Source organism: Gavia stellata, chromosome 22 (assembly GCF_030936135.1).
Source record: "Gavia stellata isolate bGavSte3 chromosome 22, bGavSte3.hap2, whole genome shotgun sequence".
In the NCBI taxonomy this organism is placed as follows: Eukaryota; Metazoa; Chordata; class Aves; order Gaviiformes; family Gaviidae; genus Gavia; species Gavia stellata.
In genome coordinates, this window is record NC_082615.1 from 9,962,396 (window position 1) to 9,983,939 (window position 21,544).

Below are 21,544 nucleotides of genomic sequence, written 5' to 3' on the forward strand. Positions count from 1 at the left end.
TCTTTGATTTGTCTTATGACTGTGCTGCCTCCATTAGAGGGTTATTTCTGATTTTTATCAGAAGACAAAAGTGACTTATATGATACTTTAAAGCAGAAACACAAATGCACAGTCAACCATGACATTTGTGTTTACTGTCAAGGAAAAAATAGAGTGGGAGAAGAAAGTAAATAGTTCAGTGGGTTGTTTGGGAAAGTGAATGCCTGTCTATTACACTGACCTTCCAGAGAAGTGAGGTGAGAGGAGCTGAAAGAGAAAGTTTTATCAACAACATTAGAAGGCTCCCAATCTGTAAACTATTACACTCTATCTAGAAAATTACTAATTTTCTAAAAGTTTTTGAAGAAAAGAGGGCTAATACTTTTCTGGGGAGGTGTGTATGCTGTTGTATAAAATCTTGTCATTTTCCCAGGGAAAGTGATCGTTAGAGACCTTCTCTGTATCCTCCTCCCACTAGGTAACCGTTGACCACAGAAATTAGATTCCCAGACATTAACCTTCTCTTAAGACTGAACAAGACCTGTTCTCTCAGCCTTTCTATCTGCTGTTCCAGCTCCCTACCCAGCTTGGTGGCCTTCTGCTAATGGGCTCACTCCAGTACGTCAGTGTCTGTCTTGTACTAGGAAGCCTGAAACTGGACATAGTACAGTGCGGCCTCACAAGTGCCAGTTATTGAATGTGACTGTGGACAGTGCTTGTGGAAGGTTTGTCAGGTAGCTGAACGCCATTTCCTACTCTTTTTCTGTGAGATGTCTTCTGACATCCATGTTGCAGAAAATGCATCCCTGTTATGTAGAGCTTTTGAACTGATGACCTGAGCAAGCCAATGTTTCCCTGTCCCTGAATTGTTATAGTACTTCTCAGGAGCTTGTGGTGCCATGCAGCAATGGCGCATGAAAGGTGAAAAGTGCACAATGTGTTCTCAAGAGCTGATAGATCACTTGCTTTGTGGTTGTTTTTTTCTTTTGTTTAGGTACAAGATACCTGCCTTGGTAGAGGGTGACCAGATTGTCATAGAAAATGAAAAGGAAGACCACTGTGATAGTGTAACTTATCTGCAGGGATCTTTGACTGCTCATCTGGGCCTGTTGATCTTTTAACATCAAAGCGAACAGGGAAGACTAGATATTTATGTGCCTTGAGACTTTTTTTGTTTGTTTTCCTAATGGGAAATTCTAACTTGGTAGATCTTAATGCTGCTGATTATTCCCACTACCCCACCCCTCAATGCACTTCTGAAAGGATATTTCAGGACTTAATTTCTCACAAAGTTATCTCAGACTGCCAACATATGGATGCTGAAGTGCCTTTTGAGAGACTGAAGGCCCTGCAGCACTGCCTGGCCTATCTCCAAGGTCAGAGTTCTGGGGAGGGCCTGCTATTTTAAACCAGTCAGTGGCTGTTGGCTCCAAAACACTTCTAAATGTCTGATACCACACTCGTTAGGATTCCCACTCACCTTCCGTAAGTACCCAGGGAAGGGGTAGAGTCACCATCCCTGGAGGTGTTCAAGGAACGTGTGGACGTGGCACTGCGGGACATGGTTTAGTGGGCATGGGGGGGTTTGTTGGTTGATGGTTGGACTTGATCTTACAGGTCTTTTCCAACCTTAGTGATTCTGTGATACCCTCTCATAGAAATCTCTTCAGTATTATATTAATGACGCCACTCATCATCTGTGCCACGTACGAGAGCGTTGTAACTGCTGTTCCAATGAGTAGCTTGTGTTTTATTACGCCGTTTGTTGCCATATTTTTCTGTGGGGGAGACTGGTGCGGACGCTACTGATCTACCCGGAGCAGTTGCCCTCCCGCTCGGGCTGGGCCCTGTGCACGGCGCTGCCTCGGCAGTGACTCCATGCGCGGGGCGTGCGGAAGGAAAGGCTGGCTCCGGTGTGCTGGTCGAGGCCTTTCGCGCATCAGCCAGCCAGCGAGTGCTGTTTGGGCTCCGCTAACAGAATTGTTGGTTTTCCGTAAAGGGCTGCTGTTAGGGTTGTGAGATTGCTTCCGCTTTAGGAAAACGTGTTCGTTGTTCCGTGAGTATTTTCACGTTAAACGAACACGCTGTACACTCATCGCCCAACAAGCAGTAGAAGGGACGCGTCTCTGTGGAAACAGGAAAATCGCACCTTTGGGGCGGACCGGCGGTTCCCGGGACTGTCCCGAGGGACCCGGCGCGGAGCGGGCGGGAGGAGCCACCGGGAGCGGCCGCCAGGGGGCGCACTGCCGCCGAGCTGACAGGGCAGCGGCTCCGCCCGTCGCCGGAGCGAGGGGGCGGCGGGGACCGGCTTGGCGGTGTGAAACGGCTCCCTCAGCTCAGCCAGCCCCCGGGGAGCGGCGGGGGAGAGCCGCGGTGGGCTCCCCGGGCCGTCCCACACGGCCGCGGCCCGACGGCCCCTGAGGAAAAACGCCTGTCCAGCCGGCAGCGCTGAGGAGGGCCGTGGCGCGGGGGGGGAGAAGCGCCCCTGCCCCGAGGCGGGCTCTGCCCTCCCTCACGGCGAGGTCTCCGGGGGCTGCCAGCGCGCCCGGGGAGAACGGAATCGAGCGCTCGGTACTTTGATAAAACCAGGCCTTCTCCATGGGTTTAGGGCGAGGAATTTTCCTGGACTGAAAGCTGGGAAGAGAACACAAGGCCTGGAAGCTGGGAAGAGAACACAAGGCCTGGAAGCTGGGAAGAGAACACAAGGCTTGGTTTCCCACTGTGCTGCAGCTCCGTTGGGGCGGGTGGCCGGTGTTCTGTGTGAAAACCCCTGTGGCTGTGCCACCTGGGCAAGAGTTACGATGTTCACTGTATCCTCCTGGATCCTGTGAGGATTATAGCCACTGTGAGGGGAAAGTATTCTACTCATGGAGCACGTAAAGAAGAAAGTCCAAAAAGTTGAGCTGTTACTGTTCAGTGCTGGTTGGTGGGGCGAAGGAGCAGCAGCCCAGTCAACTCTCTACTTGCTCACACTCTCTTAACAGTGATTAGCTTGCTTTCCTCTGATCCTGTCAGTTTCCTAACAACTTCCTTCATTGTATTTTCCAAAACCAGACTCCATCTCCTCTTCAGTCTGATGTGTGAATCGCCTGGCTGTGGTATAAAGTCACTGAGAGGACAAAGATCTTGATTCATCTTCCTTGGAGACACATCCTTCACCCCTCAGCTTTGACCTCCTGTCTGAAAGCTTGTCAGTTCAGGATTAATTGTAAGCATGACTTGATTTTATGTTGGAAATTAACCTTCAGTTACTAATTGGTCTCCATTTCAAACAATTATTTTAATTTGGGATGAACCTGCCAATGTGTGCTATGATCCCTTCAGGTGACAGTTAAAAAGGAGCAGACACACATCTTAAATGCTGTAGGGCTGACCTGATAGGAGAGCTCCCTCTTAAGACAACCACCCAAATAAGGATTAGTGGTGGATTTAACTAGCTTTCCCCAGCTATAACCAAAAAGATAATTAGAACCATCTGCAACCAATAACAGCTACTGGGGCAGAAGAGAGCAGCAGGTGGAAAAAGACTAGAACCTATTTTTTCAGTGTGGGACTTGAAAAAGTTCTAAGTATGACATGGGGAATAGGGAGGGGCAGGAGGATAGTGTTGCAACACAAGTTAGACATCAGAGAAGAGATTGGACCTTATTTTTTCCCACTATTCCTTCTCTTCAGGAGGAAAAGTATTCATGAATCAGGGAGCAACCAAAAGACAGCACATACGGTCTAATTTATATTGATCCTAAAAGGTAAACTTGTATTGTCCCAGCCACAAGGAGTATCATTGATACTGAAAGAGCCCTTTGCCACTGTTACCTTTTGGACACAGTTTAAACCCCAATCTCATACTATCTGTGGTCCTTAAAGATTTTTTGCCATTTTCATGAGTCTGAAGGGGTTAATCTGACTGGTCTGATCCAGTCCCAACTTTGTATGTGCTATCTAACTTCTTGCTAGGGTTGTGTTCGGGTGCAATGTTTTTGGCTTCTGATCCAAAATACTGCATTTTGCTTCAGCAGTTGCCTTCCAGGGCTGGGCGGCTGGCTGAGCTCCAGTGCAGTAATCAAGCTGGGTAGGTTGCTCCATTTAGTTCCAATTGTGAGAGCTGGGTAGTTTTGTAAAAGCCCTTTGGGGCTACTTTGGGTGGAAAAGGAACCCGTGAACAAACTGTTTTGATTTGCTCCAGGAGGCTTAGCTAACAGATGTTGGCTGGGTCCCTACTTTGAAGGCTTTTTATGCATATTCATGAGTTGAACTTTTTAGTCACTTCCAATACGAAGGACGTATATCTACATTTTGTTTGCAGTATTAGGAATATAAAAGGTTGCCTACATGACTGAATGTGAAAATGGATTAGGGCTTATTATCTCAAATTCTTTCTCCCTAAGTTTCTTCTGGTGCCCTTCTGTGTTCTGTCTGCATCTGCTCTGTGGTGGCCCACAGTTCCCTAGTTTCTCTAGCAATTACTGTTTTCCAAGGTAGTCACCAGGGTATGCAGTGGGGAGAAATGACAGTCTAAATTAAGAGGCTCTCACAGACTTGGAAGATGATAATTTGCCTGTAACAAAACTCCTCATTAGAATACTGTTAATTTCCTTTCTGTGACAATTATAGCACAGCACTAGCTCATATGTGCAATGTGCAGAGATATTTCCCTGGAAAAAAAAAAAAAACCTATCATTACCACTAGTGAAGAACATTCCTTAGAGGAGAAAAATGAACTTGTAATTTTGCAGCAGTTTTCCAGTTCAGTGGGAGTTCGGTATTAAGGTAAGGTTTTGGGGTTTCTCCCCGTTGTTTATTGCATTTATGTTAGACTTCATGGTTAGCATTTTCCCGCCAGCATCTGGAATCAGAGGCAACACAGAGCTCTTGACATGGCAGTCCCCAACTGTGTGGAACCTGTTACCTCTGAAATTCAGCTCATTTATTCTCTCTTTACTTTAAAATCTCATCTCCCTCCTCCCTACAGACATCTTTAAATGATTGCTGTTTCTTTCTGTTGGCATAGCATATTTTTGCTTATCCATCTGTTTTGAAGTTTTGATGAGGTTTAGTTTTTTAATTAAAAAGAGATTGTTTTTGTAATAGCTTTTAGTGCCTGGAATATTTTGGCAGGGGTGGTGTTGTATCAGTGAAGTGGTTTAGTGCTTCTCAAAAGTGCTGGATTTGGTAGGCTGTTCTTACGCTTTGGGAGAGCAGGCTGGACAGGCTCTAGACAAGCAAGAAATGGATGCTGTGCTGAGGGAATCACCTTTAAACCTGAAGAAGGTCTGCTCTGTTTAACTGATGATGACAGTTCTGGTCATTAAGGGGAGAGAAGCCCTCTTGTTCATCACTTGCACTGGAGACCCCTGAAGAGCTTTTATTTTGTTGTCATTTTCCCACCTGAATCCCAAAATAGAAAAGTTCTGCTCTTCAGGTCCAAAGGTTTACTTCCTACACTTGCTTTAAAAGTTTAGCTAAAATCTTCAAAATACTGGACGGGGCATTTCTTTAAAAAATGTCTTTTGGCTAGGATTGTGATCAGCTGGACTCAGAACCATGAACAGAGGGAAGTTTTTTACCTTAGTGCTCCTTAAAGATAACAGATTTCTTTCTCATGTTTGTTCAGGATGGGGCAACTGGGCAGTACTACAAGATAAGGTTATCATCGTAACTCTTTCATTTGATCTCCTTATATGGATCATTTGCAGGATTGAGTTCTCCTGTTGTTCTTTCCAAGGAATCAGACCAGGGGGCAGAGGAGATAATTACCTTTATTTGACCTTGCTCAGCTGTGTGGGATGATATTTTAGCCCTTGGCCCTGACCTTAAATTAGTGCCAGCCACGCAGGATGCTGAGATGGGGAAATCTGCTGTTCCCTGGTGGTTGTAGCTTATGTGGGCACATGGAAAAAACTTGGCACCATTCCCCTTTTCCTGCAGAAAAATCTTGTAGTAACCAAGAAGCTAGGATGCAGTGGCTAAGAGCACGGGTCTGTGTGGTTTCCCATTACTGTGTGGGATACATTTGATCCAGATCAAAAGTATACTCAGTATGGAGTTTCATGACAGCTGTGGATGGGAGAGAGAGTCTCTGCTGTATGCTCTGCTACTGCTGGAGGGAAGATCCCATTCCTGTTCCAGAGGTATTCTATCTGGGGTTTTTTGCCTTTGTTGTTGGTTGTTTTTTAAAACAAATTTGTAGGGAAAAGAGGGACTTATAGCTTGGTTCTGTCCTTGTGGCTGAGGTGTGTCTGATCTGGTATTGGAGCTCTTGCATCAAGAAAACGTGGCCTGTGGTGCTGGATCCTCTCTGCTCTGACTCTGGGCTCCGTCTAGCTTTGGCTGTCGGTGCAGCAGAAAGCAGAGGCACTGGCATCATGTGGATCAGCCTGGCTCTGCTCGCCCTTCCCCCTTGCCAACCTGCTATTTCTGTACTTGATTGGAAGGAGCTAAAACTGCTGGATTTTTGCCTTCAGTCAAGGCATTCGTCAAGTTCCTAGTCCAGGCTCCAGATGGTTAAGATACCCATCTTGACATATAGGAACAAATAATTATGGTAAAGAATTTTAAACCCCACACCAGCCCCGAATCGTGAGACTCTGCGGGATGGAGAAGTTAGCTTCAGAAAGCCCAAATCACCCGGCACGTCTTGCCAGCGTCCCGCACTTGCTGAGCGAGACCAAGAGCGTCAGGACCCCCGTGGCAGGGACCCGAGGGCGGGATCGGAGCGGGCGAGGGCAGGAGGGAAGGGCTGGGACCTGCCCGGCTGCGCTCGGCCGGGCCCTGCCGCAGGGGCTGCCCGGTGCGGGCCGCGGCCGAACCTCGCCGGGTCGCTCCGCGGAGAGGCGGTGCCCGGGCGGGCCGCGCCGCCTCCCCCGGCCGCGGGCAGGAGCGACCCGGCGCTCCCCCCGCCTCGTCGCCGCCCAGCCCGCATCCTCGGACGTGCTGCAGCTCCGGGCTCTGCCTCCGAGAGCCCCCGGGGACGCGCAGCTCCCCCGCGCCGAGAAGGGCAGGCCACCCCCCCGGGCCGGCATGGCTCGGGGGAGGCGCCGGCCGTGGCCCGGGCTGGGGGCACCGCCCGGCCGCAGGGGCGGGAGGAGGCGAGTTGTCCGAGCCGGCGCGGGGAGGGGTCACCTGCCCCGTCCGGAGCCGGCCGCCGGGATGCCGCCCGCCGGCGCTGCCCGCGCTAATTGGATGTTCCCTGGATGGAGGATTTCCTCCCCTCCCGGCTGCGGGAGTCATGAAGGCAGGCTCGGCTGCGTTTGAAAGTTTGCCAAGCAGCAGCTAGGTTTAATTTCTTTAAGGATCTGGGGAGAAGGGGGGGGCGGGAGCTGGAGGGGGACCGTTTCCAAGCATGGGAGACAGGCTGCCGGAGCCTCACGCCAGCTCTTCCCCTGCTGTGGCTGCCAGCTCAGAGGCGGAAGAAATCGAGGTGCTGGGCTCCGAGGATGTCCTACCTATGGCCGCAGAGGATGTAAGTTTCCTTTGCTCGGTGTCTTCCCCCCTTTCCCCCAGGCCAGGTTAATCGGCTCAAGCTATTTATGGATGAAGTCCGGGATGGGGGGAGGAATGGGACTGGTGACCCTCCGGGGCGAGGGAAAGCCGCCGTCCCCGCCGCCCTCCGGCCGCTCTGCGGGCTCCGGCAGCCGCCGTTCCGCCTCGGTCCCCGGGGCCGCAGCTCCCTTCTCCTCCCTGTCCCAGCCCGGAAAGCCCCGGCGGCAGCGGCCCGGACAGGCTGCCGGTCCGCTCGGTGTCCGCGCCCGGAGCCGCGCCGCCGGGGAGATGCTGGCTCGCAGCGAGCTGCGGCTAGCCGGGCAGGGGCAGCGGGGCTGCGCGCAGGGGCGTCTCTAGAGGCTGGAGAGGGGCTGACGCCCCGGCTTGAGGGGCTTGCTGGGGACAGAGAGGGGCTGACGCCTCGGCTTGAGGGGCTTCCTGGGGACAGAGAGCTTTTCCAGAGTCCCAGGCACTCGGAGGGTGACAGATGCGAAACGCTCCCGCGAGCCTGTTCCCTCTTCCAGCCCCCGAGCAACAAACAGCCGAGGAAGTTTTTTCCCCGGTTCGGCAGGGCTGATAGCTTCTCTCCACCCTCTGAGCTCTGATTGCACCTGAGGGTGGGATAACTTGGCACCGGGTCTCTGCCTCTGCTCATCCAGCCTAGAAGGACACCAAGTGGTCCTGTGTGCTTTGAATCCGCTCCTGCCAGGCTGAGCAGCAAAGCCTGCAGCGCTGAGGCGGTAGTTCTGCAGCTGCCGGTCCCGGAGGCAGGAGCTCCCGGTGCACCTATCTGGGAGGGAGCGAACGGGAGCAGATCCTGCGTTCCCAGTGCATGCCAGGACTGCTCGCAGCTCTCCTTCCCAGCAAACTCTGCTGGGATGAGGACTGTCCAAAGTGCTCAGTCTGCAGAGGTTAAGCGCAGGCTCTGTTCCTGTCTATGGAGGGATGAAGCAGTGATACTCAATGTCTTTCTGAAGTGGGCTCTGTCTCCGGTCTTGCACTGGTATGAAAGGGACACTTGTGAAATGGGTCTCCAGCAATGGCACATCCCCTTTCCACTCTACTTTTATGACACTGCTGGAGGAACCTGCCTGGGGCTGCTTAAGGGCAGTGCCTGCTCCTCATCCCCCAGCCCTTCCTTGTGAATCACCTAGAATTCGGTTGCTGTTGGATTTTCCTCCCAGAGGGTAGCAGAGGAAGTGCAGTTACCTGGTAGAGCTGCATTCCCCAGGCTGTATTCCTAAGCACTGTACAGTCAGGAGGGAATGCGTGATGCAGTTTGACCTCTGCTACAACACTGCCAGAGAGTCCTAAGAGTAGCATGCCTGACCGAGGGGCATATGTAGTTTTCACTCAGAAAGGGTGGATTTCCAGGAGCTTTCACAGTCCAGGTTTCCAAATCCCTGTGCTTGCTTACCTCAGACTGTGATCTTTTCTTCCCTGACAAATTTTGTGCTTGTCTGGATGGTCTACAAGAAAGATTTCCTGTTGTGATAGACATGGGCCCCTTGGAGTTACTCCAGCCTCTACACGAATGCAGCCATTAGCAATTCAATCCTGCCAGGGGCCCAGGAGATGCTGAAGTGCTGAGTGCCTGGCAGGATTGGGCTCCGGAGACAGGAGAGAGACCGTGAGCTTTCCCTGGTGAAATCTAGAATCTTATCCTAGTTCCGCTACCGACTTGCTGCTTGACCTTGAGGTAGGGCAGCTTGGGTCTGATCCAGCTCGCAGTGTCTCGCCATTACTTACGCTGGGATCTGCATTGTTATTTGACTCTGGTACCTTGTTTTCTGCAATCAACAAAATGGAGCTAGAGCCTGCAGTCGCATTGGTTATGGGAAGCTGCTGAGACCTGGCAGTAGATGATGTGACAGAAGCCTGAGGTATCGTGTATCAGCTGCAAGTCGGAAGAGCAGGAAGTGGTGTAAATGCCCTCCTCCTCCCCAGCCAAGATTTCCTGCTGAAACGAGCAGGCTACAGAGCATCATCTCTGCAGATTCAAACGGCTCTGTGCTAGGAGCATGCCCCCCTGAGACCTAACTGGAGGTTGATTTTCTGTTGTTATTACTACATTTGAAAGCTTGATGTAAGCTCTCTGGCTTGGCCAGCAAGAACAGACACAAGGTCAGTTCTTTACGTGTTATTAACCACGAAAATATTACATAGTGGAGGTTTGGCTGTCACAGCCTTGACAGTGTATAGCAGCTCAGCTGTGATGTCATTACAGCTCTTGGAGCAGCATTCTACAAAGCCAGGATTCAGGCAGTCCCAGAATGTTCTGTTTAAAGTGCTGGGCTCATTTATGATGATAAATGGGAGTTTATAAATGGATAGAGGCATGGGGAGGAGGGGAGCTAACAACTCAACTGATTAAATGGAATTCTGTGGCCTGATATCCCACTGTCTCTCTGGTCAATTCTGCTTTAGATCTGTCTACCATGTGAAAGGAAATGTTCTTCCACGACTAGATAAGACTCCCACCAGAGCTCTGCTTTGCATATAGCAGAGTGAGGAGATTTGCTTGTATGAGTCTGATGTTTGTTATTTTTCTCGTTCAAGGTGAATGAGGTAGAAACAAAGTGGTGTGCTGAACAGCACTTCAGACAGGAGAGCTGGAAACGCTCAAGTTTCTTTCTGGGGACCCCAAGCCACGGGTTACCCCACTGTTGCCCTATGGAAGTTGCTTTCTTCTCAGCTGGCCCCCAAATCCAGGAGAGATGAGAGAGAGCCTTAAACAATTAATTAGGAATTTCCTCTGTTCTGTAGGATTGTGAGACAGCAAGCCTGGGGCAGGGAGGTGACATGATGTCGGTCTTTGTAGAAAGCATAAATCTGAGCCAGTCGCCAGCTTGTTTTTTCTGTTCCCAGGTGACAAGGACTTGTGGAGTGTTCACATGGTCATCTGTGTTGAAGTGGTGCTTCCTCCTATACAGAGCTTTTAATCTGCTTGAATAAAAGTTGTGGGGTAAATCCTTGTAATGGGCTCTGTCCAGCCTTCCCCCCCTTCCACCTTGTGCGAGAGGAATTACGTGTTTTTCAGATGTGGACGTGTGAGGCTGAAAGAACCGATGGGTTATCAAAGACCTTGCAGCAAGTCCCTGCCAAAGTTAGGAGCAGGCAGCAGACAAGGCTCTGACAACCTGACAAAGTGGTCTGTGGGTCATTGTTCGGCCACAGGACCTCAGAAAGTGATCTGAAAAACCATTGCTAACTCCTCCCTCCCCTCAATGTACACCAAGCTTTCTTGATCCCTGCGAGTAATAAAAGCCTTTTATTCTTTGCTTGCTTGCAAGTAGACAAAGCGGGAGAAAACAGAATTAACACATGAATGTTCTGAGTTCATCCTAATTTGGATTTGTAAATGAAAACTGTCCTCCCTGTGGTTGGTAGATTCCCCCTGCCTCCTCCCCCGGAAGGGTAGGTGATTCTGGGATGAAGAAGGATGTTGGAAATGGCACTAAATCATTTGGTTATTTCTCTGTTAGAATATACTTCTACAGTTTACTGCATGTTAATGTCGTTGCTCTTATACCTTCTTTTTCTTCTTTTTCCTCCCTTATGCATTGCCTCTCAGCACTGGAAAGCCCTATTTGATCAGGTATGTGAACAACTGATATATTGTCTCTGTCTTGTGAGCAAAGAGTCTAACCTCCAGTTAATTTCCTCTGTACTAGATTTTCCCTGCATTTAAAATACAGCCTAGGAGTAATGTGCTCCATGCTCCCAGTTCCCAGGATGCTGGTGTCCAAGTCCTAATTACCACTACTGCTTTGGGCCTTCCTTTCAATTCATCTTCAGAGTAGCCAGGGACAGAAGCGGGCCCAGCCTGGCCATCCCTCCTAGCGCAGGGTCTGAGCTGAGGTGCTGCAGGAGGTGCTCTGTTTGCTGCCAGTTGCGTTATCCTTGCTCTGTGGATTAAAGGATCCTCTTTGAGGCAGGCAAACTAGGTCCTGTAAAACCAGCACTGTGTTCTTTGAAATGACTCCCCAGCTGCTAAACTGACTTCTGCAGGGTTACGTGCTCCAGGGGAGGACCTGCTGCTTTAAACTTGCACAGAATTAGCAAAGTATCTGCTTCTGTACCAAAGACTATGGTTGTATCAGGTAAATGCCTTGGGTCAGATCTGTAGCTGGCTGAAATCAGCACAGCTCTGTAGAACTCTGAGTTATAGCTGATGAGAATTTGGGTTGTGGATTCTAGTTTGTAAATTATGCTTTTAGCTGCTTTAACTGACATGTTTGCTTTGTGGTATTCCTTCCATCTGCCAGGTTGAAATGTGAAGCAGCTATAAACTGAAGGATTTTTCTAGGGTTGACTTGCTTCTAAACTGCAGCACTCTGTTGATGTCATAAACTTTTGTGCTGTTGCGTGTGCGTGTAAATGTCACCTTCTGTAAGGGAGCCTACTCTGATGCTGGCATTGTCCTGGCAATACTAAAGTTCGGATGGGATTTCGTCCCTGCTTTATGAGGCGATAATCTTGCTTCTGCTTCTGACTGAACTGCAAAGCCAAAAGCTTTGGTGCAGTCTCTGCGAAAGGATGTCCTTGGTACCCTGGGGATCCTGTTATCATTCGGCTAATAACTGGACTGCCTGTTATGATGAGTGCTCATTTATACCTGGTTAGCCGTGACTGACTGCTAATCCATGCATCTGGACTGCAGTACATTTGTTGTTGTACAGTCAAGCAAGCTGGCAGTTGGGAATTAGATTACTATAATTGTTGATCGCACCTAAATTGTGTGGTGTATTTGAATTTGCTGGGGCTCGTAGGGTATGCTGCCACTCAAAAGGTGGATGCAAGATAAATTGCTTGTGGTCTGGGCTGAATGTTTGTTTCAGCCACTTTGAATTCTCCCCCATCTCAAACGTTGGCCTTAATTTGGAGTCTGATTCTACAAGCATCCTTTGAAGTCATTGAGTCCTTGTGGGATGGTACTCTTGGCTGGTAGCTACCCCGGGCTCAAAGAGAGGAATCTGTAATTTCCCACTGGACTTGCTTGAATAGTAGATGGGGGTTTTTTCCTCCTTTTTTTCTTTTTAAGGGAGGGGAGAATTTGACTGTTGGATTTACAGAACATTACCCCAGTGACATGGGAATGGGCTGTAAAGACAGACCTTCAATAATTAGCTATGTTTCAATTAGGGCTGCAGCTGAAGTTTAAGCCTTGTCTGTAAGGCTTTATTATCAAAGAGAATGCAACCTGTGACAACTAGTCCTAAGTCCTGAATAAATCAATAATGTCCTTGTTGCTTGTGGGCAAAGCCAAGGAGCTGACGTCTTCCTTGAGTGTTATATCAGCAATGCAATGCAATTAGCCCTGCAGTGAATTGCAAGATGCTGTTTGTCATGGAACAAGGTTGCTATTCCCAGCAGCTCTGTGCTGGTAGGAGAGGCGAATGTTTTGTTTAGCTCCTACTGGCATCCATGTGAAACATGAGGACAGTCTTAATAACTAGAGAAAGCCTGTGTATTGAAATTCGGAACAGTTGCAGCTTTCCCTGCAAGATATGACCTGGCTTTATGTGTGCTTAGAGTGGAAATGGGTGGCTGAAGATTCACATGCCCTGTGTGTTTGTGACTCATGGGCTGGGACTGAAGTTTGATGATCACCCTCTTAGCTGGGACACATGGGCCTCTGAGTTCACCATCTCCCAGGAGAGCAGCAGAGCAAGAAAAGTCTCTGGAGAAAGTGTTAAAGCAGTTGGGAATTCACAGGCTGGGAGTCTGCAAGTCTCTTGTTTCTGGGGTGATGGAGTATGACAGAAAACAGTGTGAGGGAGGGGTCAGCACTCCCCCCCCCCCTTTGCCTTTGAGGGGGGAAAGAAATTATTATTAATGCTTTTTTTTTTTTCTGTGGGGAGTTATATTTTAAATACTCTTATTTAGGTTTACTGATAAAAACGTAGGTTTCTATTCAGATATACAAAATTTAAGGGTTTTTAATGACCCCCCCCCCAGCATCTTAAATTAAAAATTCAAAACTTCTTGATGAAAATTGCTGCTCAGCCATAAGGCATGGCTATTTGCTTGTTTATTTTGGGGGAGCGGAGTGACTGACGATGCTTTCTGGAGGAATTTTTTCTTTGTTTTGATCCAGCTCCAATCTGTCACGCTGGGAACTGTCAGTGACTCAAGCCAGTATCTCCAGCCACTTGCAGATTGCTTCTTTCTAGAAGTAAAAGAACTTAAATTTGGCAAAAAGGCAGATTCAGAACTGCTTCCTAGGCTTTGAGGTTCAAAGAAACTTTCCCAGGGCAGAATCCTGGCTACACTGAAGCAAGTACCAAAATTCCTCCTGGATTTAGCGGGGTCAGCACTTCACCCAAGAGTTTGGGAGCAGGCAGGCACGTGGCTTTTCAGTGCTGCAGCCAGGCAGTTACAGTACAGCTGCTGCTTCATACTGTGCTTACAAGATGCGTTTTTTATTATGAGGCCGTGGCCCTCAGGCAGCTCTAACTCACTTTTATACGGGAACTTTTATAGGGATTCATACATTTATTTATTGTGCTCATAAACACCCTCCACCCACACACACACATTAGCTCCGCATCTGCTGCCTTCTGCAGAGGCTGCACCGTCGCTGAGCACTCCACGCTGTCTCTGTGTGGAATCCAACCTCTAAGCAGAGCAAGGCATTGCCTCTCTCCATCCCTCCGCAATCACTTGGGGTCTTTCTTTGTTCTTCACTGGCCAAACCGCCGTTTTTTTGTTAATCTTCTGGTAAAGTTAAAAATGCGATAATCCCAGGAGCAGGTCCTGACAGTTTCACACTTCTCTGTGCTACTAAGATCCCTTGTTAATTGCCTTGCACACAGACATGAGAACATCTCACTGTCCTTGTTGAAGCCAAGTTGTCTGATGATTAGAGAGTGAGTCTGCAGATGAGTGCCCCGAGGGGCTGTTCGTGCTTTGCTATGTACTTTTGCCTTGGGTGCCCTTCTTTGCCTCTATGTCCCCAGTGCCCCTGCTTTAGAGATGACTGTGGCTAATCGGTATTATCCAGCCCTTGGCTGTGTTTGGTGAAAGGGGCTATCTAGGAGGACGACGTTTGTTATTAGGACAGACCTGCCTTCTGAAGGTGGCTTTTAGCCTTGTTAGATGCAAGAGCTTGTATGATCATCTGTTTCCCCATGCCCATGGCTGCTGAGATTTCAAGGGTGAATTAACGTTATCAGCCCTCATCTTGGAGTTCTCACTTCTTCTCACCCGTACTCTGGTTTGTAGTCATGACAACAAACTTGTTTTAAATAGACACACACAAAACTCTCCAAAAAGACCCTCCTCACTGGCTCAGCACCTTGATCCTATTGCTTGTCAATCCAGGCTGTGTTTTTGTTGCAGCTGCTTTAGAAATCCTGGATTCCTTCCTGAGACTTGTATGTGGGTGTGATGGCAACAGATGAACAGAGTTTATGGGAAATGCAGAGAGATGCCAAGTTACCCGGTCTGTGTAGGCAGCTAATGGAAAACTTGAGTTCAGAAACCAGGCTGTAGAGATATCTTGGACCAGGCGCGCACTTGCCAGGAAGAGTTCAGTTGCTGACACTACCAGCAGTGGGTGCAGCTGAACTTGCTCTGCCATGGTCTCATAAAACATTAAAATATGCTTGAAAATATGCTGACATCGCAGCCGCCTTAAATCCAGGGCTGGTTCCGGCACGATTGAAGTTGCAAAGCAATCCATAAAATCACGCCAGCTTTGACCATGGTTGGCGGTAACCGAGAAAGGGACTTACTTTGATCTTTTATCTTAACTGTGTCCCTTTTCTCTGGATAGCCTTTAACACAGGCAGGATGAGCTATTTCCCACACTGAAACAGAAATTCCAGTGTTTACTGGGTGACTGTTGAGCTAAACATCACACTTCACTTTCAGAAGTTTCCCTGGCTGTTGCTGCTGGCTAACCCCTGCTGCCCGTGGTGGGCAGGCCTCGCCGGGCAGGTCTCTCCGAGCTCTAGGCAGTGGTTTGTGCCTGGAGATCTTACCACTTTCTCTGACAAATTGCTTGTGTCTTACCACTGGTTTGTGTGGGCCACTGGGAGCAGGAGGAGCAGAAATTGCAAGATGAGGAATAGGAAATTATGGCAATGAGAGCGGCAGTATAGGCAGGGGCTTGAGCACAGGGCTGTGTGCGACCTTCAAGTCCTCGCCTGAATTTCTGACTATCGCTGCCTTGTTACATTAGTGTTTGTCAGGACTTATGTCTGCATTTAAGCGGAGTGGTGCTGCAAAGAGGAAGTTATAGGAACTGGAATTAGGAAATAGTCATACACTTGTTACTTCATCTCCTAACATGAACTGGAGAATCAGAGGTGCTGGTGGAAAGACTGTCCATGGTGATAACAGATTAGCATCCAGGCCCTAAAACTGGGGTCTGCCTTGTCTGCTATATTAGGTGCTTCTGTGAGCGTGACAAGAAATTTGCCCCCTTCTCCCCCTCCACCTAGCTGTGCATTGTAAAGGGGAAAGACATTTTAAAAGCTACAAGGGTCTCTTGGCAATGCACAGAGGGGGTTCTGCATCTGCCCCACGCCTTGAAGTCTAATCTCATTTACAGTTGTCAGCGTGGGCTGCTGGAGGAGATGAAAGGCAGAGGACAAGGAGGGAGAATAGATTAGCCTCGAGCAGAGGGCACTGGGAGTGCACCTGCCTCTGCCCCGCTACCTTGAGGAGGGGCGGCAATAGCAGCTGGGCATGTGTCATCTGCTGCTCTTTGAGGCACCCAGCCATGGAGCATACGATTAATGACTCAAGGGGCTGGGCTTTTGTGAGTGATAAAGCCCTGGGATTTAGGCAGGGCTCTCCAGCCTTTTTTCTGAGCAGCGCCATCACTTTACATTTCTCAAGTGGTGTTTTGGTCGCAGGGAGCTGCTGTCTGTGGCCACAAAGCTTCCCTTTCTCCTCCCTCCCCAAACTGGGCTGACCTTTGTCATGCGGCATTAACCCTTTGACTCCTCCACTTTGGGTTATGGGGTTGGGGAAAAAAAAGAGGGTCCCTTCAAATTCATTGCCCTGTGGACAAACTTGAAGGGAAGAATGGGCTGGTAAGAGAGGATCTGTCTTTGCTGAAGGAGATTGGTTTGCTGATGCTGTCTGGATTATCAACTGCTCACTGCCTTCTGCCAGAGGCTCTTTTGAATACAGCAGCCCCCAGGAAAGAGGGGAGGGGAATTTATCCTCCCTTCAGTCAAGGAGGGAAACTGAAGCATTGAGCAGCAAATAGATGTCTAAGAGACTATTCCCTCTGCAGAGTAATGTCTTGTATTTTATCATGACTGGATTAGCCTATGTCCATCCCCAGTGTTGTTACAGTGGATGGCAATCTCCCAGCACTTCAAGGTTTATACCCAGATTTGGCTTTTAGCCACGATACCCTGGAGTGATAGCTCAGCATGAAAAAGCTACCTGGAGGTCATTAATGATCTTCCTGCCTCTTGCAGGATGAACAGCAAAAAATCCTCAAGTTTCACCTTAATCTTCTAATACCTCTGCACACTGAATACCAGCCAGCCCCTACGCTGGATGCGGGTCTCTGGGATTGTCTGTATTTACACCTTCCCTACAGCGTGAAAAGTTTGTGATCAGCTACTCCATTTCCCCTTTCCCTGGCTATTCAGATACTCCTCTCTCCCATCTCACCAGCCTGTAAGGAGACTGTTGGCTTTGTCTAGTGCAAAAAGTTGGGAGTAGAAGCCATTGGTATAATGCAGACATCAGCAGTGTAGCAAACACAGCACTATTAAGCTTGTGCTGGTAGAAGTAGACATCTCCTGAAATGTTTCAAGGAGTCATAACAAACACACGGAAAAGCACATGGAGACTGAGTCAGTCTTACATAGCTCGTGAGTTACTGGCAGCTTGATGTCTCTAGATTTGTAAAAGCCTCAGGAGGCTTCCTACTCTTTACACATTTGCGTACCTTCCACATCTGTGCTGCCTGGAAACTTGCACATTAGAGTACAGCGTCCGAGAGGGACGGCAAGCTGCGTTCAGACTGTTGTATCTCTCTGCTGCCTCCTGATCCCAGCTGCAGCTTTGGTAGCGTATGCTCGGCTGTTTCAGCTGAATGTACGGGATGATTTTTAGGCACATAGATCCTTGCTAATGCATTGTTCTCAAATCCTGTCTTGCATATAGAAAATCACTGAAGCAATAAGAACATTTAAGCCTGCATGTTTAAAAAGAAAGGAAGGGGGGGGGAAGCCATAAACACAGAGTGGATTGATGCTGTTCTGCAAATCATCTGGTGCATTGTGCTCTGTGGCTGCATGCTCTGTTACGACAGAGAAGGGGAAGAGATCATCCTGTTTCCAGAGGAACAAACCAGCTGCTTAGCGAGTAGAAACAGTTTGGAGATGCTTTTCTACACCATCATCACTTATGCCTGTAGCATTTTCAGGGCTTTTAAAGTTATTCTTTACCAGACCTGGAAAGTAAGCGTTTTTCCTCTGCGGTAGGAAGTATGATGTTCCCATTGCCTTCCGGTATTTGCAGTCAGTGCAAATGTACCGGGGCACGTTTGCAAATTAAATGCAGCAGTGGGCGTGTTTGAGTTTGACAGCAGCCAAGGAAGCTGTGATCTCTTTCTGCCTCCTCACTAGGCATTGTACAATGTGTTGGTCTGAAATCAGCTTGGTACCAACACACCATGAGTCAAAGTTGATGGGGTGCAGGTGATGGGCTGTTCTCCTGCACTGTCGTACATACAGGCTGCTGAGGAAAGCTGATCTCTGAATGCTCTGGATTTTTATGTGATTCAAACCTTGCAGTGTTTTGCCTGTTCAAGCTGTAGCTCTTGGGACAGTCACTTCTTTCCCTCTCCTCTCCTAATCTCCAGAGTGGTGGTATCCCTCCTGATTCAGCTACTCTTGATGACACTGGGGATATTCTGTCATCAGAGGTGATACCTCTTGATGAAATGTGTAGTGAAGGTCATGAATGTTTGTAATCATACCTGTCCTGATACTTGTTTTTGAGACCAGTCATGATATTCTGTGCCCTGATGGATTCCAGCTGGCTAATTGTACTTCTCTGACAGTAATTTCAGCTGGAAAAGTTGGCTTTTACTTTCTGTTGTATGGGGTGAAGATCATCCAAAGGACTCCATGAGATCTGACCATCCAACTCATTGTAAGCCTGTAGTGTTTCTTTTGGATGCTGTGTTGGAGTAGAGGAACCTGGAGATTGACTTCTGCCTTGGGCTGTCCCTGTGTTATGTTAGGTGTCTTGTGCAAGGGCTGCTGTTGCGCTCTCATCAACTGCTCCAAGACCAACCCAGAACTTTCCAGTAGGAACTTCTGTTCCTTCTTTAAAAAGCACAAACAAGTAAAGATTCTCTGGAAGTGACTTTATTTAGCAGTGACTAATTATCGGTGCCTGTAGTGTGGGGTTGTTTTCTGTGCCAGGGAGTCAAGAAGAGAATGCAGAGAAGTCTCACTTTGAATATCTTCAACTCTAAAACTAAAACCTCAGCACTAGGAAGACACACAGAATGTATGTATTCTTAGTATATGTTCCTGTTGCTTAGGAACAGCTGTCTGTAGTGACCCTGTGTTGCTGGTGCGAAGAGTAAAGATGTACAAAGCTGATGTTAAACAAGCAAGATCAATCTTACCCCTAGGAATTGTTCTTTGATACTTGACGTACTCTGTAAGTAGCAAATACTCTGGAGTTTCCTGAGTTGCATGAGGAAAAAATAAACGAGGCTGCTAGAGGCAAAGCTGTTTGTGACTACCATCAAACCTCTGGTCTCATGCACTTCTTCAGGGCAGCATTTCCTGAGAAAGCATCTCTTTGCCTCTGTGATCCTTCACGATTAGGTACCAGTGATGATGGAGACCCTGCTTTGTGTAGCGTACTTGTTTGTGATGTATGATTGTAGCGCAAGTGCTTGTTGATGACAGCCTACAGCCAGCAAGACATAGCCATGCTTACCTCTTGGCAGAGAAAGGATCAGTATTATAAAAGGTAAAAAATAGAAAGTTTCACAAAAACTACTAGAGGACTTGATCCTGGGTGCTCTGACTTGGTCTAGCAAAGCACTTGAAAAAAAGTGTGACAATTGTCCTGGACCCATTATACGCCTAACATCAACTGTATGTTTTGCTGGGGCTGGTACCGGAACGGCTTGTGCCCTAAGGGATTTGGAGAGCAAAGTGGGTTTTTAGTTCGGCTCCTTGGCTCTGAAACAGAGCCAGATGCTTCTTTCCCTCCACTGGCTTCCTGCCACTCCTCTCACACGTTTACTTACCCTCATGCTGAGAAATAATGGGAGGTGGGCCTTAAGTATCTTTCCTCACTGCAGGCGGTGACCTCCATGGAAGGATGTTGCTTTTAGCCTTGTTGTTTGCACTGGGGAGGAAAATGAAAGTGTTTATTGTAGTTCCTTCTGTTTGAACTGCTGCCTCTTCCCTTAGCTACTACTTCCTCTTGGTTGCTAATAGAGGAGTTGCTTTTGCACACAGTCTTGTTGTCACTGGATTTATGTCTCTGGGTTGTTCTCCTCCCAGTCAGCAGGGAAGGCACAAACATTTTTCCTTCATGTGTCCTTTGACAATAGTATTTGGGTTTTGGAGAAACATTTATTTTGCATTGATTGGTGCATTTAGGCAGCCCCCTTAGGGGAGACTGCTGTGAAGAGCATGGGAGATGGTCCTGCTGCTCCTATCTTTGGTCTCTGAGCTGTGCCTGGAGACTATGGCTGGAGGAATAACTTCCTTCCAACCTAAATACAGTGTCTGAAGAATCTTTATAGAGCTGCATATTTGCGTTATCACACTTGGATTTGCCAGCCCTGGGAACTGTTTGGGGATGTCTTGCGCATATGTGTATGTGTGCAGGATTGCTCTCGTGCCTTCAGCACGTTAAATATTCTGATGTTGTCTCCTCTAGAGCTTTATAAACTACAGCGTACGTTGGCTTTTTTAGAGGATTCTCCAGTGTTGGGCATCCCCACCAGAGGTTTTTGCTCTTGCAATGCTTTTCAGTCAGTCTGTATCCCAGAGGCTGTAGTGTGCTGGCTTGCTTGTGTGCGCTTCAACTGATGGGAGCCTCCTGCTGCAGTCATTGGCCTCTCCAAATGCTGTAGAAGGCAAAGCCATGTCTTTTTATCAATGAGTGCAATGGCCAGTTTATCTACCTGTCAGGCGTGACAGGAAACAGCTTTTGTAGTGGAGAGAGCAGCAGCATAGCTTCATAGTTATATGTGAGAGCTGGAGCTGGCTGGAGTGTAAATGCAGCACAGTCCCCTTCAACAAGACGAGGTGCATTGGGTGACATCTACCAGGGTGGTGATTGCCAAAATGTCTCCCAAAGAATTGTCATATGTGTCTGAAACAGCGTCTTCCAGCCTTATGTCCTCTTTGGCCCCTGAGCTGAGAGCTGCTGTTGCTGCATTGATTTATGGGATCTTTTAGGGTTGGTACTGGTGGCCAAGAAGAGCTGGGGCAGAAAGTCATTTGCCAGCTGCTGATTTATGGCCCTAGTAAACAGTCCTGAAAAGCACATTGAGAATTTTCTGGATCTTGTGTGGTTCCAGCTGACTGGAAGCTCCAGGCTGTTATTTGACCATATAGAGTAATAAAACTGTGAAAACTAATTAACTTTTGGACCTACTGCAAAACAAACTAGTTCATGCAAAAAATTGCTCCACACTTGCAAGCAACAGTGACTTTATGGGCATAATAAGCCTGTATTTAATGACCAAGCATGCAGTATGATGCATGAAGTATATTCCTTTTGCGGACTTCTGAGGCCGAACAGAATATAACAAGCTCTACTGATCACTGAGAATCTGAATACGAGCTTGGGATAATGTTCTCTTTCATCCTTATTAATTATGTAGCTGATGTGTGGGTGGCGTTTTGACACAAAGCTGCATTGGATGGTTTCTTGTAGTCTAAAACATCCTGAATTATGCATACCCAACCCGAGCCAAAGCAGTTCATTCAAGGAAAGATGCTCTCTGCAGTGTGAGTGCTGTAGTCTTTCTGAGGTCATTCTTTGCTCACTGTTCCCTGTGAGGTGTAGCTGAATGAGCTCTTTCCCAGTGGGAACACCAAGGTGTTTTTCTGATGTTAGC

General features: G+C 48.2%; 1 protein-coding gene across 2 annotated transcripts in view; it reads left to right on the forward strand.

Annotated features, from left to right (window-relative positions):
- The first annotated feature begins 7,321 nt into the window (after positions 1-7,321).
- The window catches only part of RHBDL3 (rhomboid like 3), a 67,086-nt gene continuing 52,863 nt past the window's right edge, over positions 7,322-21,544 (forward strand). For both annotated transcript variants that reach the window (XM_059828259.1, XM_059828260.1), the window contains exons 1-2: positions 7,322-7,441; positions 11,036-11,059. In XM_059828259.1, coding sequence (XP_059684242.1) covers positions 7,322-7,441; positions 11,036-11,059 — 144 coding nt within the window. The remainder of the gene's footprint in view (positions 7,442-11,035; positions 11,060-21,544) is intronic.